We start from the raw sequence: 12926 nt of genomic DNA on the forward strand, positions 1-12926 counted from the left end.
CCGTCGTAGGCCTTTTATGTACCAGGGCCGCGGTAACTCTTTCGAACAATCCCGCAGCCCCGGCAGGATCTACTTAATTACCTCTTCAGTTGCGACATTTCTTAGGTGCCTTAGAGACCTACTTACATCAAGGTGAGTTTTGTTTAAAACATAATAAATTAGAGTAGGTAGGTACATAGGGAATGCCTAAAGAAGAACAAGGGACTACAGCCACTACAGAGGAGAATATAAAATGAATTTCCGATACAAAATATACTTATCGTAGTCGTATTTCTTGCATTTAAGTTTTTTACTTTTTATTTTCGGATCTTCTATCTATACAATAGCAAAAATGAAACCAGTATTCAAATTGTGAATTATTTATTTGTAATATTATTCATCGTAATTTTTATTTTGTTTGTTACGACTTACGACCCAAGAAGAGAGCGTCATCCCAATTATAAGTTTGTGACAATAGCCGGTGGTATGACGCAAAACACAACAGCGCGGTGTAGCGGCTTGCGGACTGCGGACACACAACACAACTTTTAACGAGCGGCACAACTCGCACAATACTTATTGTGTAACTTGCGTATCATATAGAAATGTTAGGAGCAGTATCAAGTAGCAACACACATCTACGACGTGGTAGCTACTCGTTCGGAACAAGGGAAGCCGCTATCTGGAGAGCAAGGAGGGAGTGATATAAAGGGGTAGTAAATGAGTGACACAGGTTGGTGGTAAAGTTTATTCGCCGAGTCGCAGTGAGTGAATAAGTTAAGTTACGTCTATCGGAATGTTCTTACACACAGACGTACACACGGTACGTCGTACTACTTACAGCTAACACGTATTAAAGCCGTCGGTACTTAGTCACAGTAAATGCACATCAACTTCTCGCTGACAACCATTCATTACAGCACGGGATTTACCAATAATGCGAATAATAATATTAGCCTACAATCATTTCAGCGCTATACAACTGCATCAGCTTGCGACAGTAGGTATACAATTATACATACATAAATGTAGTGAACCAATTAACGCAAGGGCTACATTCAGCCAGAACACTTGATGACGCCATGAAATAATGTCTAATATAAACCACGATCTCTAAACACCTTTGTAGACTAGGCTACGTCAATTTTCAATATTCGAAGATTTGATACAATTTGTACAATTTAGGTCGTTCTGTATATTCGTTCGATTCGTGCCATCTGGGTAGCTCTGTGTACATACGAAAGTGGTTGAGAGCGCCTGGACGTTTTTGTAGGAAACCTAGCTTTATTCATATTTCTGGTAAATTACGTGATGCCTTCAATAGGTACATTTCACTTACAATTAAATTTAATATTTACAATGTTACATTAAAGCGACTGGAGTTAGTAACTATTCGGTAAGTACGTGAGTGAGTCCTTTACACGCGGTTACAGAGGGAGTGGAGGAGAGGGGTCACAGGAGACTTCTCCTGGCATCACAGTATGCAGGGACATACAAAAAATTTGTCTGAATTTAGTAAATTAAATGCTACAGGAGTATGACAATGTATCGGTGGTTATAAATAAAAATGTTACATGAAATTGTCGATCTGTTACAAATGAATTATAAATATTAGCAAGTAGAGGCAAGTTAGATCGGAGCACACATGAACTGTTCTGATTGGCACGGTGACGTCACTTGCAGACGTGCGTGTCGGCGCGCGCGACGCACGTGTCGCAGGTGACGCGGCAGCACCAGTGGAAGCGGCAGCGGCACTTGGTCTCCAGCACGCGGCGCTGCGTGTTGTAGCCGCGCCCGCAGCACAGCGACTCGCAGCCGTCCTCGCCGCGCGACGTCACGTTGCACAGCCGCGCGTGCGTGCCCGCCGAGCCCGCCGCGTCGTCGCGCTCGCAGTACGACGGCGACGCCTGCAGGTACACCAGCTCCGACTTGCGCGGCGCCCGCACCACGCCCGCGCTCTGCTTGTGCCTGCAACAACCGCGTGCTGAACTGAGCTGAACTGTGCACGAGGTGGTGGTGGTCGCGCGGACGCACGAGCCTCGCTCGCTCGTAGCGCTCGCGCAGGGCGGCGGCGGCGGCACAGTGTATATACAGAGCTGCATGTTACCTCCTGACGAGCACGAGGTGGTGGTGGTCGCGCGGACGCACGAGCCTCGCTCGCTCGTAGCGCTCGCGCAGGGCGGCGGCGGCGGCACAGTGTATATACAGAGCTGCATGTTACCTCCTGACGAGCACGAGGTGGTGGTGGTCGCGCGGACGCACGAGCCTCGCTCGCTCGTAGCGCTCGCGCAGGGCGGCGGCGGCGGCACAGTGTATATACAGAGCTGCATGTTACCTCCTGACGAGCACGAGGTGGTGGTGGTCGCGCGGACGCACGAGCCTCGCTCGCTCGTAGCGCTCGCGCAGGGCGGCGGCGGCGGCACAGTGTATATACAGAGCTGCATGTTACCTCCTGACGAGCACGAGGTGGTGGTGGTCGCGCGGACGCACGAGCCTCGCTCGCTCGTAGCGCTCGCGCAGGGCGGCGGCGGCGGCACAGTGTATATACAGAGCTGCATGTTACCTCCTGACGAGCACGAGGTGGTGGTGGTCGCGCGGACGCACGAGCCTCGCTCGCTCGTAGCGCTCGCGCAGGGCGGCGGCGGCGGCGCGGAAGGGCGGCAGTGCTCGCCAGCACGTGCGCATGGCGCAGGAGCCCGACACGCCGTGGCACTTGCACTCGCGCCGGACCAGCTCCTTCACCACCTGCACACCAATCACCACCACGATAGCGTTTCATTGTTTATTAGTTTACAGCTACATAATGTGGTGTGTGGAATCGAGTCCAAGCTGCGTTTCCACTAGGCAACAATTAACGCGCAACATGTTAGCTAGCCACGTCACGTGCTGTTGTGCAGCATTGCCGTAGGTGCATATTGAGCATGACGTGTCGCGCTCCAAATGTTGTCTAGTGGATGCACGCTTAGTCTGAACGTGATCTTAGACATGATGGCTATACGATACGATTTGTATACAAATCGTATAAAAATGTAATGAAATGACAATAATGTGAAGTGTGACAGAATGAGCACGAGAGGCCAAGTGTGACTGAACCTGCGGCGACGGCGGGACACGAGATGTGCTGTACATTGCATCTTATCGTTCATTCATCGACAAGATTGTTTTATAAGATTCAATACTATCGTAAAGTATTTTGCAATAATCCGTAATTTGCGAGTAATTGATGGGCAGTTCAGTAAACATTCCCTGAGAGTCGACAGCGCAGGGCCGCACTCGACGTCGGCGTCGCTCGTGAAGCGTGTCGCAAGCGTGCCAAAAACTATTGATACACACAATGTAACGGCTTTCCTGATTATATCTCGGGTGTTGGTTTACGTAGTTTATTCAGCTTGATGGACAATATATTACGTAATTTACGACACGTCGAACCAGATATATGTGGCACTAAACACGCGGAGGCACCTACTGACAAAATTGACTTCGTACCTACGTGATGTCGTGATGCCGCTATTATTGAAACAGGAACAATACATTCACATCAAAGTGATGAAATTAATTTGAATACTGATAGATTGAACAGAGAGAAAATCAGTCAACTCCAGAATAGTTAATATTATGGCAATCGTTGATAGATGTAAATGAAAACAACATAATTCCCAGTTAAAGTGAAACTCGGTGTGAAGTGGTCGCGGGGCCCGGGGCGCGGAAGCCCGGGGGCCCGGGCTGGTGCAACGTTTCCCACAGTCGACTTTAATGAATAACTAGACGAAGCTTCCAGATCATCTGTTATTTGCACAAATTCAATAACCATAAACGTTGAACACGCATTACTTTAATAGTCCAACGTGCATTAACTGCGGTCGCACATTATTTAGATGAGTACTCGTCTCACTGCGACGATTACCGAAAGAGAAACAAAACATTTAGAGTGGAGTGGGCGCTATTGTCGTAAACACGCTAATAGTAGTACTCCCGTAATCACATGTTCGTACCTCGCTACACAAGTACAGTCGCGTGGGACATGCCAGTGACGGACAGCTGCGTGCGAGCAGCGAAAACCATTCAAATAAAATCACCGGAGACGGAGATATAGAAAGATGTATATGATGACTTAATAAAAAAATGACATTTTGGTGTAAATTATCAAGCATTGCTCATGGTATGTTCTTGACATTTTTAAGTCGGTTTTTGAGTTTTAGTATTCTGGACCATAGAGCCAATTGTTATTTTTTGAGGATACTGTTGTTTTGCACAAATATTGCGTGTTGACAGGATACACGTAGAGTGGCGCATGCGCGTGGGTGCCGGCGGCGCTGGACACCCGGTCATTTCGCACAATACGTAATGGTGGGCGCACATTAGCCGCACAGCTACAGATGCGGTAATGAGCGGTGTTCGGCGCCGGCGGCCACGCGGACCGGACGACGCGGCGCGGGTGCTTCTTTTACCTACTCTTAATTAGATGGACAGATAAACTGACTACTTTGCGTGCAATAATGTGAGCTTGCATTCGACATGGACACTTGCATAGTCCACATAATTTGTAACCATGTTCAGCTACAATAATGACCACATAATGTATCGTGTAGCTCTCTATGACTCGTAATTGTAGTAGTCTAAACGAAGTAAAGTTTGCATTAGTTTTTAAATACTAGTTTTTTTTCTGCGGTTTCACCCGCGTCCCCGTACAAAATTATAACCTATGTATGTTCAGCAGTAATTTGAGCGGTATTAAAAGATGAGCCTGAATTTTTTATATAAAAAAGATTAATATGCAAAGTCGGGTTCACTCGCAACTGTCAATATATGTATAAGCGTTCCGTCCCTTGCAATTAACTACTGAAGTTAATGCGAGTACAAGCGCGGGGCGGTGTCGACTGACTGCTGAATTTTTCACAGTTGTCCCCCACTCCGATCTCGGACCGATCACTTGCTATCATTATAATGTTTACTGTGATGTGTACTTTCACATGCCGGCTGCAGCCAGTTCGTTAACGCCGTCAGTCCGGCCCTGGCCTTGCCACTGCAATCAGTGTCCGCCTGATATTGTTACTTACTACATGTGCAGTGTAGTAAGTCTGACACCAGTCTAACTAAGGGATATTGGGTTGCCCGGGTAACTGGGTTGAGGAGGTCACATAGGGCAGTCGCTCCTTGTAATACACTGGTACACAGCTACATCAGGTAAGACTGAAAGCCGACCCCAACATCGTCAACATAGCCAACATTGTAGTAGTAGATGAGATATCATCATCTTCCGCGCCTTTTGATTGTCCTATGCCGATCCTATTTGCCGTGCAGCGATTATCCAGATAGCATTGTAGTGTGTGAGAGTTTTAAGCAAGAGAGCGTGCGGTTACAGCAAGACAGCAGAGCAGAGAGTGCGGCAGTGTGTGGGTGAGAGGGTGCGAGTACCTCGCTCACCTTCCTGCCGACGCGGTTGTTGTGCAGGTTCATGAGCGCGCGCGCGTCGCGCTCCAGCTCGCGCGCGTCCAGGAAGCGCCGCGCCAGCCGCGCGCCGTACGCGCCCTCGCCGCAGCCGCCCCACTCGAACTGCTCGCCCGCCGCCGCGCCGCGCCGCCGCCCGGCCGTGCACTGGCAGGCGGGCAGGTCGCCGCGAGCGCACGCCGCGCTCAGCGCGTGCGTCACGCCGGCCGAAGTGATCGCGTACGTGAACGCCGCCTCCTTCGTCGCTGCGAACATCACACAACACATAGCTATTATTTACGAGAAGAGCAGACAAAGGTTTTACAAAGAATATTAATAAAAGTGCAGAACCTAACACTCAAAATTACAAAATTTGTGCATGAAGTACATCCCTGTACATCAGTCGCGGGTGTCCGTCAACAGATTGAGCAAATGCATCGAGAGCTCGACACGACGCGCGAGTGTGACGCCGCATTTTATTAGCGAACTGTCGGAGTGCCCGGGGTCAGGAATCATCCATATTTGCATAATACTACTTAAATTCACCTAACGTGAGAATTTCTTAGAACTCATTTACCGTTAAATGCTGAGGTGCGTGCTCAATGTTTCAGAAAGGATAATCCGTATTTTATTGGCATATTTCTCAGGATCGTATACATTGAGTAAACAAATTGCCGGAGCCAGATAGGAAATTGCGTTAGCAAATGTTTTATGTTCTCATCAATGTCCCTGGGAAGAGCAATGAAATAAATCTTTCCACGAGTAAGTAATAACTGTGTTAGACTTGGCTGGCACAAGACAACCTACAACTGTTGTTACTTGATTGATTGTTCTATTGTGAGGTCTGTGCCTAAATGTTTGATGGCATTGACGTGGTTTTTGGCAATGGGTGACAGGCCGCTATGACGAAGAGAGTTCAATTTACGATTTACGACTTGTAAATACAAGTAGTAGTTACTTTCTAGTAGCAAGACAAATGCGGTTACAGAAATGTTCCATTTCTTTCCGTCGTTGACTTTTCCCGAGTGTTGCAGGCGAGTGAGAAGCGTGTCGTGTCGTGACAGGCGTCCGTCAGACGTGTCAGCGTCAGCCGCTAACTTATGCTGAAGTGTGACACGCAGCAAATGCACTGATAACTACTGAATACTAATCGAGCTGTTTCAGTGCATACATTACAACAGGCGCGAGATATCACAGAGTGGACTGCACAAAAAACCTAATTTACTTTATTGCGCAAAGCTCGTTCGAAAGAATTACTAGCAGGACTACATAGAGACGTGGGTTTCGCGTCAGTTGTATCGTGGGAGATAATTACTCAGCAGTCGCAGCGGGCCGACTGAACCCGTTTCCTATACATTGACATTAACAAATAATCATGCCAACTGACAGACTGGGATTTTGAAATGTTCAGTAATTGCTAACAGGACCACGCTGTGCTGTATTCTTCCTTTGCAATAATCTTTGGTCAGTGGATCTTCTTTTATAGATGTTTGATTGTTATATTGTTTGTTGTGTTGATTGTGATTATTTAAATCCCAACTGTACATAGTGTGTATTCCAACGTTAATGTATAGCTCGTATGATATCGAGCACTCGCGCTCTGTCGCCGTGTGTGCGGGTGCCGGTGCTATCGAGTCGCCCCGTCACGACATGCACTTACATGATACCTCCAACACCTCGCCACTGTCCTGCCACTCAACTAGTTGTTCTATCTTCATGCACGGTTCACACTCGGGCCATGACCTTATTAATGTTACATTTCTACTGGCCGTATTGTGCCATTTGCTCTGATTTTGAAGAGTCTGTCTCATCAGCTGTATTGAATATTTCCTGGTATACAGAGCAGGTATCTCTGATTGGGACTCCGTCTCTTTGATACTTGATGTGGGGTGAGCGTGTGATTGTGAGTGGCAGTGGTGTTCATAGCACTGGTGTGATTGCGGGGCAGGCAGGCGACGCCGGGGGGCAGATAATAGCCGCCGAGGTAAATGCACAGATGGACACACACAACGTGCAATCATTCAGTGTTTAGACGAGTCGTAATGTTGCGTCTGTCGCAATTACACGGGACATGATGACTGACCATTTTTACACAGAGGAAGCTATTTGCTGAGCGCTGTGCATTTTCAATTGAAGTTTCAATCAAATGAAACTGACCCATTATGTCGTGTTCAACGCTAGCATTAACTTGCTGATCTATAATTACTTCTAGACTGACGTTTTTAAGCCTTTGAGGTAGAAATAAATACATTTGGCAATTTCGACAGATCCCTATTTACACGCTTTTTATTTCGTTAATGGTCCGTGCAGAAATCATCTTTTGAAAGCACCCAGCAGCATTGGTGATCTCTTAACAAAACATGGCGCCATCATAATGTTCGCGTAACATCGTCCATCACGCGGTCACACCGATGTGTCAAACGATATATTGTCTGTGGTCACTCTCCCGGGCCACTCGCGGCCACTCGCGGCCAGTGCGGCGTCACCGTCGTATATTATCTGTACAGCGGCTGCCGCGGACGCACATTACGTATGACAGCTTGAAATTATGGCCTTTGTAATTTATGCCTTCAAATAGTTCAATTTTAAAACTATTTTCGCATGAAATATTGTGAAATTATAACTAACATTTTCGGTAGGAAGTAAATTATGACATTAATTAGTGTGACAGAATTAACTTAGGCCCAGAATATGACCATTTCTTGTATGGAGTCATGGGGTGCCTGAATCTTTAGGATACCCTTGAAGCTTCCATCGTTTGTTATCTTTTCATTTCCTTTGAGCTAACTTCAACAAGTGCAGCTTTATCTATTATATTTATGTATTTTATTTTAGTATGTAGATAAAGTCTCTGATTAGATTGGCAATAATCTTATTATCTTTAGAAACAGTAAAAAGCAGCCGATGAACATCTGAACATCAATGTAGTGTACAACTGTGGTGGACACTGACATAGTGTCACATGTCACAGGTCCTCGCTTACCTGATTTTATGTAGCGTAGTAGTGGCGCATTATAACAATCAAACTAGTATGATCAGATGCGCCCGCGCTGCTCTACACACACTGTGTCACGGATAACGTTGCCATTTAGACATCACGACACGACCAGATAGTAAAATTCGATATAAATTGCTCGATAGTAATACATACAAGCTGCCCTGACTGTTAGTGCGTTGTTGGGCATGAAATCATATTTTGCTATATGCCAGTTTCAAAGAGCTCGTAGAATCCATGAGCGAGTCCTAATCACAACGGTGATTAAGAAGAATAAGAGTATTAAATAGAATCGTTCAGTCTTTCCAATTTTCGTCTTCAGTAAGTATAATTGGGCGCCAATTGTTAGCTGAGGTTATCCCAGTACGTCTGTACACTATAAATATGGTGTTTATCCTGACGGGTCATTTAGAAGGTTGCTAATTGGCGCCGAGGTGCGACGGTAAAGTTCGTCCCACGCGACGCGCACGACACGACACAGTATCTGCCGCGCGGCGCCCGCACGACTCCGGCATGTATAAATCTCCCCGCCGTGGGTGTGATACGAACCGACCGACAATTGACACTTTTATTTGACTTTGGATAATTTTCTGTTACTCTTATTGGTTTCTTTGGTCGCTCAGACTGATTCATGTTTTGTTTTGCGGTTGCAGCTTTCGTCGCTTACACGCCTTAATTACGATCCTGGGAGTTCACACCAACTCCACCATTGACATGATATTTATTTCCTTTTTGCAAATCACAATGAATATATTTTATGAGATTTTCCCCAAAAGCGGATACATCGATATTCTGGATACGTCGACGATAACCGCTTCATGTGAGTTCAGTTCAATGTTACTTTATAATGGTTATTGCTAAAGTTTTAATGATACAGTAGAGGGCTGCACAACGATTCTTTAGTTTATATATTCTAGTGTAGATATTTCAGTAATGTAAGTGCTGTGGTACAATAATGTTGGAGCCAGGTTTCACAAGTCGTCATTTATTAACGCAAGTGACGCTACAATATTCCTCTCTGTTGAATGAATAACACGCCGCGTCTACATCGAAGCTTTGTCTAAATGTCTTCAGAGAATAGTTTCTGCGCCTTCTTTTCTTATTTGGTCGTTGCGTCAGTTTCGCTGGCATTTCATCATGTTCTGTGCATCTCGTCTATGTGTATATTTATTTCAATTTCATACATCTGTGTGTATTTATTTAATTCGAGTTGTACAGAGTGTAAGTAGGTGAGTGAAAGGCTGACACGTGACGGCTACTCCGAGCCTGTCCTCCACTGATGGATTAGTGAAACATCATGTTATTAATATTAAATCTGTTATTAATATACAATGATTTGGGTGCGTCTGTCGTAAATAACTCAAGAATCAATGTTTATGCGTTTACGTTGTAAACTAATTTATTATATCCAATTAACGTAGCGATATTACTATAACGACTATTACAAATTAATCCTTGTTTTTGTAATAAAACACGAATGATCCGTGTGTCTGTTGATTTAATAAGTTCCAGTAGTTATGGTTTATAATCCACACATTGTTAAGTAATAAAATCAATTAATTTTCCGGACGGAGTCGCAGCACTCATTAGCATATTTCGCTCTAAATCTATTCATTGGTTATCTCACGTTTGGACATTTAAATGGCAATATTTCAAGATACGGATCGCGTTTTCGAAATAAATATGATTGTTTGATGGCGGCCAATTACTGCATTAATATTCACGAAACGGTCGTTATTCTTGTAGTTGTACCTACCGCCGGCACCGTCGCCGCGTCGCGCCAGACGCGGCCGCAGACAGAAACATAATAACTATCACAGCAGAATGTAGACAATATATTGTGTAATGTATGTACAAGCTATACGGGGTCATTATCGATGGGTAACGAGGAGGTTTGTCCCCTGACACCAGTGACACTCGTGCATATCTGACAGACGTCGTGCCGCATCGCCGCAGTGGGCGTCGCTCTGCACGACGCCGCTGCGGGCGACGCGCGCGATATCGCCTTGTTTCATTTACACGACACATTCGCTGGATGAATATCATCATGTTTTTAGTAGCTAGAACCACACACGTGGACAGAACATTCCTAAGGTGAAAAAGGAAAAGTTTTGTTCTTTAATCAATAGCGCCGAATAAGAGTTTCAATTTGGACCATGTCTAGTTTTAGTTTAATAATTACCTACGTTGATTTGAGTGTTGTATGTTACTAATGTAGGTAATTCGGAGAACGTGGGTTTTTTTTTTATTAACGTGCTGATTTATAACTCTGCTTCTGGTACAATAATAATTTGACAAATTAAAAACGAATACAATAATAATATCGTCCACATATCGTATCATGTGCATTAGCATCTGTATCATGTTATTGCTGGAAGCTTTATTTATTTATGTAAGTTCACGGGAAGCTATTAATCAGTGCTAATATTTGCGAAGATTACGAGATAATGCAGCGGGTATAATAGTTAATAGCATAATGGTATGTAATCCGGCGTCGATCGGCGATCATTAATCTAACAGTTTAATAGTATTGCTGTATCTAGCAGATCATTAGTTCGACACGCTCGCTGTGCGCGGCAGATACCCGACACGACAAACATTGCACTATCTATTGTTTGTGGTCACCACGGATTTGATAGATTTCGATGATAAATTGTGTCTATGATTTTGTAATCCGATAATAATTTCTAGTTTATGAGCGACATTATAGGCCAACACTGACAACTTCAAACATTGTTAAGTAAACTATGACATTGTTCATTTTAACACCTAGGCAGTTGTTGCTATTTTAGCACACGAAGCGTAACGAGTACTGATTGCGTACAATGCCTATCTAAATTGTAACTTCGGACGCCAATTGATGGGAGCAATAATAAACTTTTTGTCTGACTCAAACACCCCCATATTCCGCTTACAAATCGAAAAGGACTTTAGAGATTAGCTACTTATGACTACTACGTTTGTACTGATTATTCAAGATTCAAACCAATCGAACTGCACACAAACAAAATACACGCGCTTTTATAAGAGAAGTTAGCAGGTCGGCTACTGCCAAATAATAAAATAGCGTCGATGACATCACCGATGTGCTTTTGTTTCTGTCGGGTAATGCTCAGCTATCGACAGAACTGGTTCGCGCTACATCTGAGCCGTTTACTATCTGCTCTCAAATAATCATAAACTTACCGACTTTACAGAAGTGGTGACGCGACTGCACGGGTGGTCTCGATGTTGATTGCTTATGTATAAACTTAATTATTTATGTAACGATTTCAGCTTGAACCGTGCATTAGCGATAAGTTATGTGAATGATAGAACTTGTCTTAAGGATAAGGGTATGTTGGGGCTGCGGAACCGTGGGCCTGGTACACAGAGGGCTGCAGAAGGACAATGGTGGGTTAGAGTCTGCCACTCCCCACTCGTACTGTACTGTAGAGTAATAAGTAAGACTAATGTATGTTAGTTGCTCACCGATGGGCATGACGTGTCCGAAGTGCTGCGAGTCGCCGACGCCGGAGCAGTTCCAGCGGCGCCCCGCCAGCTGCGCGCGGCACTCCGCGTACGCCATCCTGTCACATGCAAACACTTATATTCACAACATTATAAATATCACTACCGACCAGCCCCGGGTTCGCAAGAGATAACAGTATTTCCCCACTACAAAAAAAATCGTATCAAAATCGGTTGCACAGCTTGAAAGATTGAAGCGTACAAAGGGACACTGGGAAATACTTAGGGATACAGGGACTGAAAAAGCGACTTTGTTTTATACTATGTAAAGGATTGAGCTCAATTCTTCTCCGTACCACTACGTGTGAGAGAAGGCCTGTGCCCAGCAGTGGGACGATAAAAAGGCTGTAACAGTAACAGTGATAGGCAACATTATAAAAATACTCAATACTTAATACATTCAATGCGGTTTAAGCTTGGCTGAGAAATTCATGTCGCGCAGAAAAACCGAGCGGCAAAGCAGCCAGTATGAAAGCGCTGTTAGAGTTTCATGTAAGAGAAATTGAACTTTAAGGTTAATTTCCCAAACTGTTGGATGATAAAGTACAGCTGCATGTCAATAGTGACCTACATCCCACAAACCCAATAGATTTGCCTACTGTTTGTAATTCGGAATTCCACATCAAACGTATGTTTGCATAAGTATTAGATGCGGCTATTGTCATGCACCTGTCAAGTAATCGGTAATGTGTTGAGCTTTCATCACACATACAAACGAAATGAATGCGTTATAGTGACAGTGGAACGTAGTGTCAACCAATAATAAAAACAGCTATGGCTTTCAATATCCTGTGGTTACCAGTCATAATGCGACTACAATAGTCATTCACTGTCCTTGATTCTCTGTCTACCTACTATTTGTATTTGTTCTTTTCATATTGATATTTTGTATTTTCTCTCTGGTGTAGCTCTCTGTGTGACGAGGGTATAAGGATGGTCAGTGACGTCACGATGTCCAGTTACCAGTCGATAATTGATGACTACCGGCTACTGAGGTTATATTAACGGTGTTCCA

General features: G+C 44.8%; 1 protein-coding gene across 2 annotated transcripts in view; it reads right to left on the reverse strand.

Annotated features, from left to right (window-relative positions):
• Positions 1–413: 413 nt before the first annotated feature.
• Positions 414–12926, reverse strand: part of LOC110382331 (protein Wnt-2) — a 74411-nt gene continuing 61898 nt past the window's right edge. The window contains exons 4-7 of one of the 2 annotated variants that reach the window (XM_064041059.1): positions 11873–11970; positions 5395–5672; positions 2543–2724; positions 414–1947 (exon numbers count right to left, since the gene is read on the reverse strand). In XM_064041059.1, coding sequence (XP_063897129.1) covers positions 1653–1947; positions 2543–2724; positions 5395–5672; positions 11873–11970 — 853 coding nt within the window. In that variant the 3' untranslated portion in view covers positions 414–1652. The remainder of the gene's footprint in view (positions 1948–2542; positions 2725–5394; positions 5673–11872; positions 11971–12926) is intronic. The other variant, XM_064041060.1, reaches the window with a different exon arrangement.

Source organism: Helicoverpa armigera, chromosome 24 (genome assembly GCF_030705265.1).
Source record: "Helicoverpa armigera isolate CAAS_96S chromosome 24, ASM3070526v1, whole genome shotgun sequence".
Lineage (NCBI taxonomy): Eukaryota > Metazoa > Arthropoda > Insecta > Lepidoptera > Noctuidae > Helicoverpa > Helicoverpa armigera.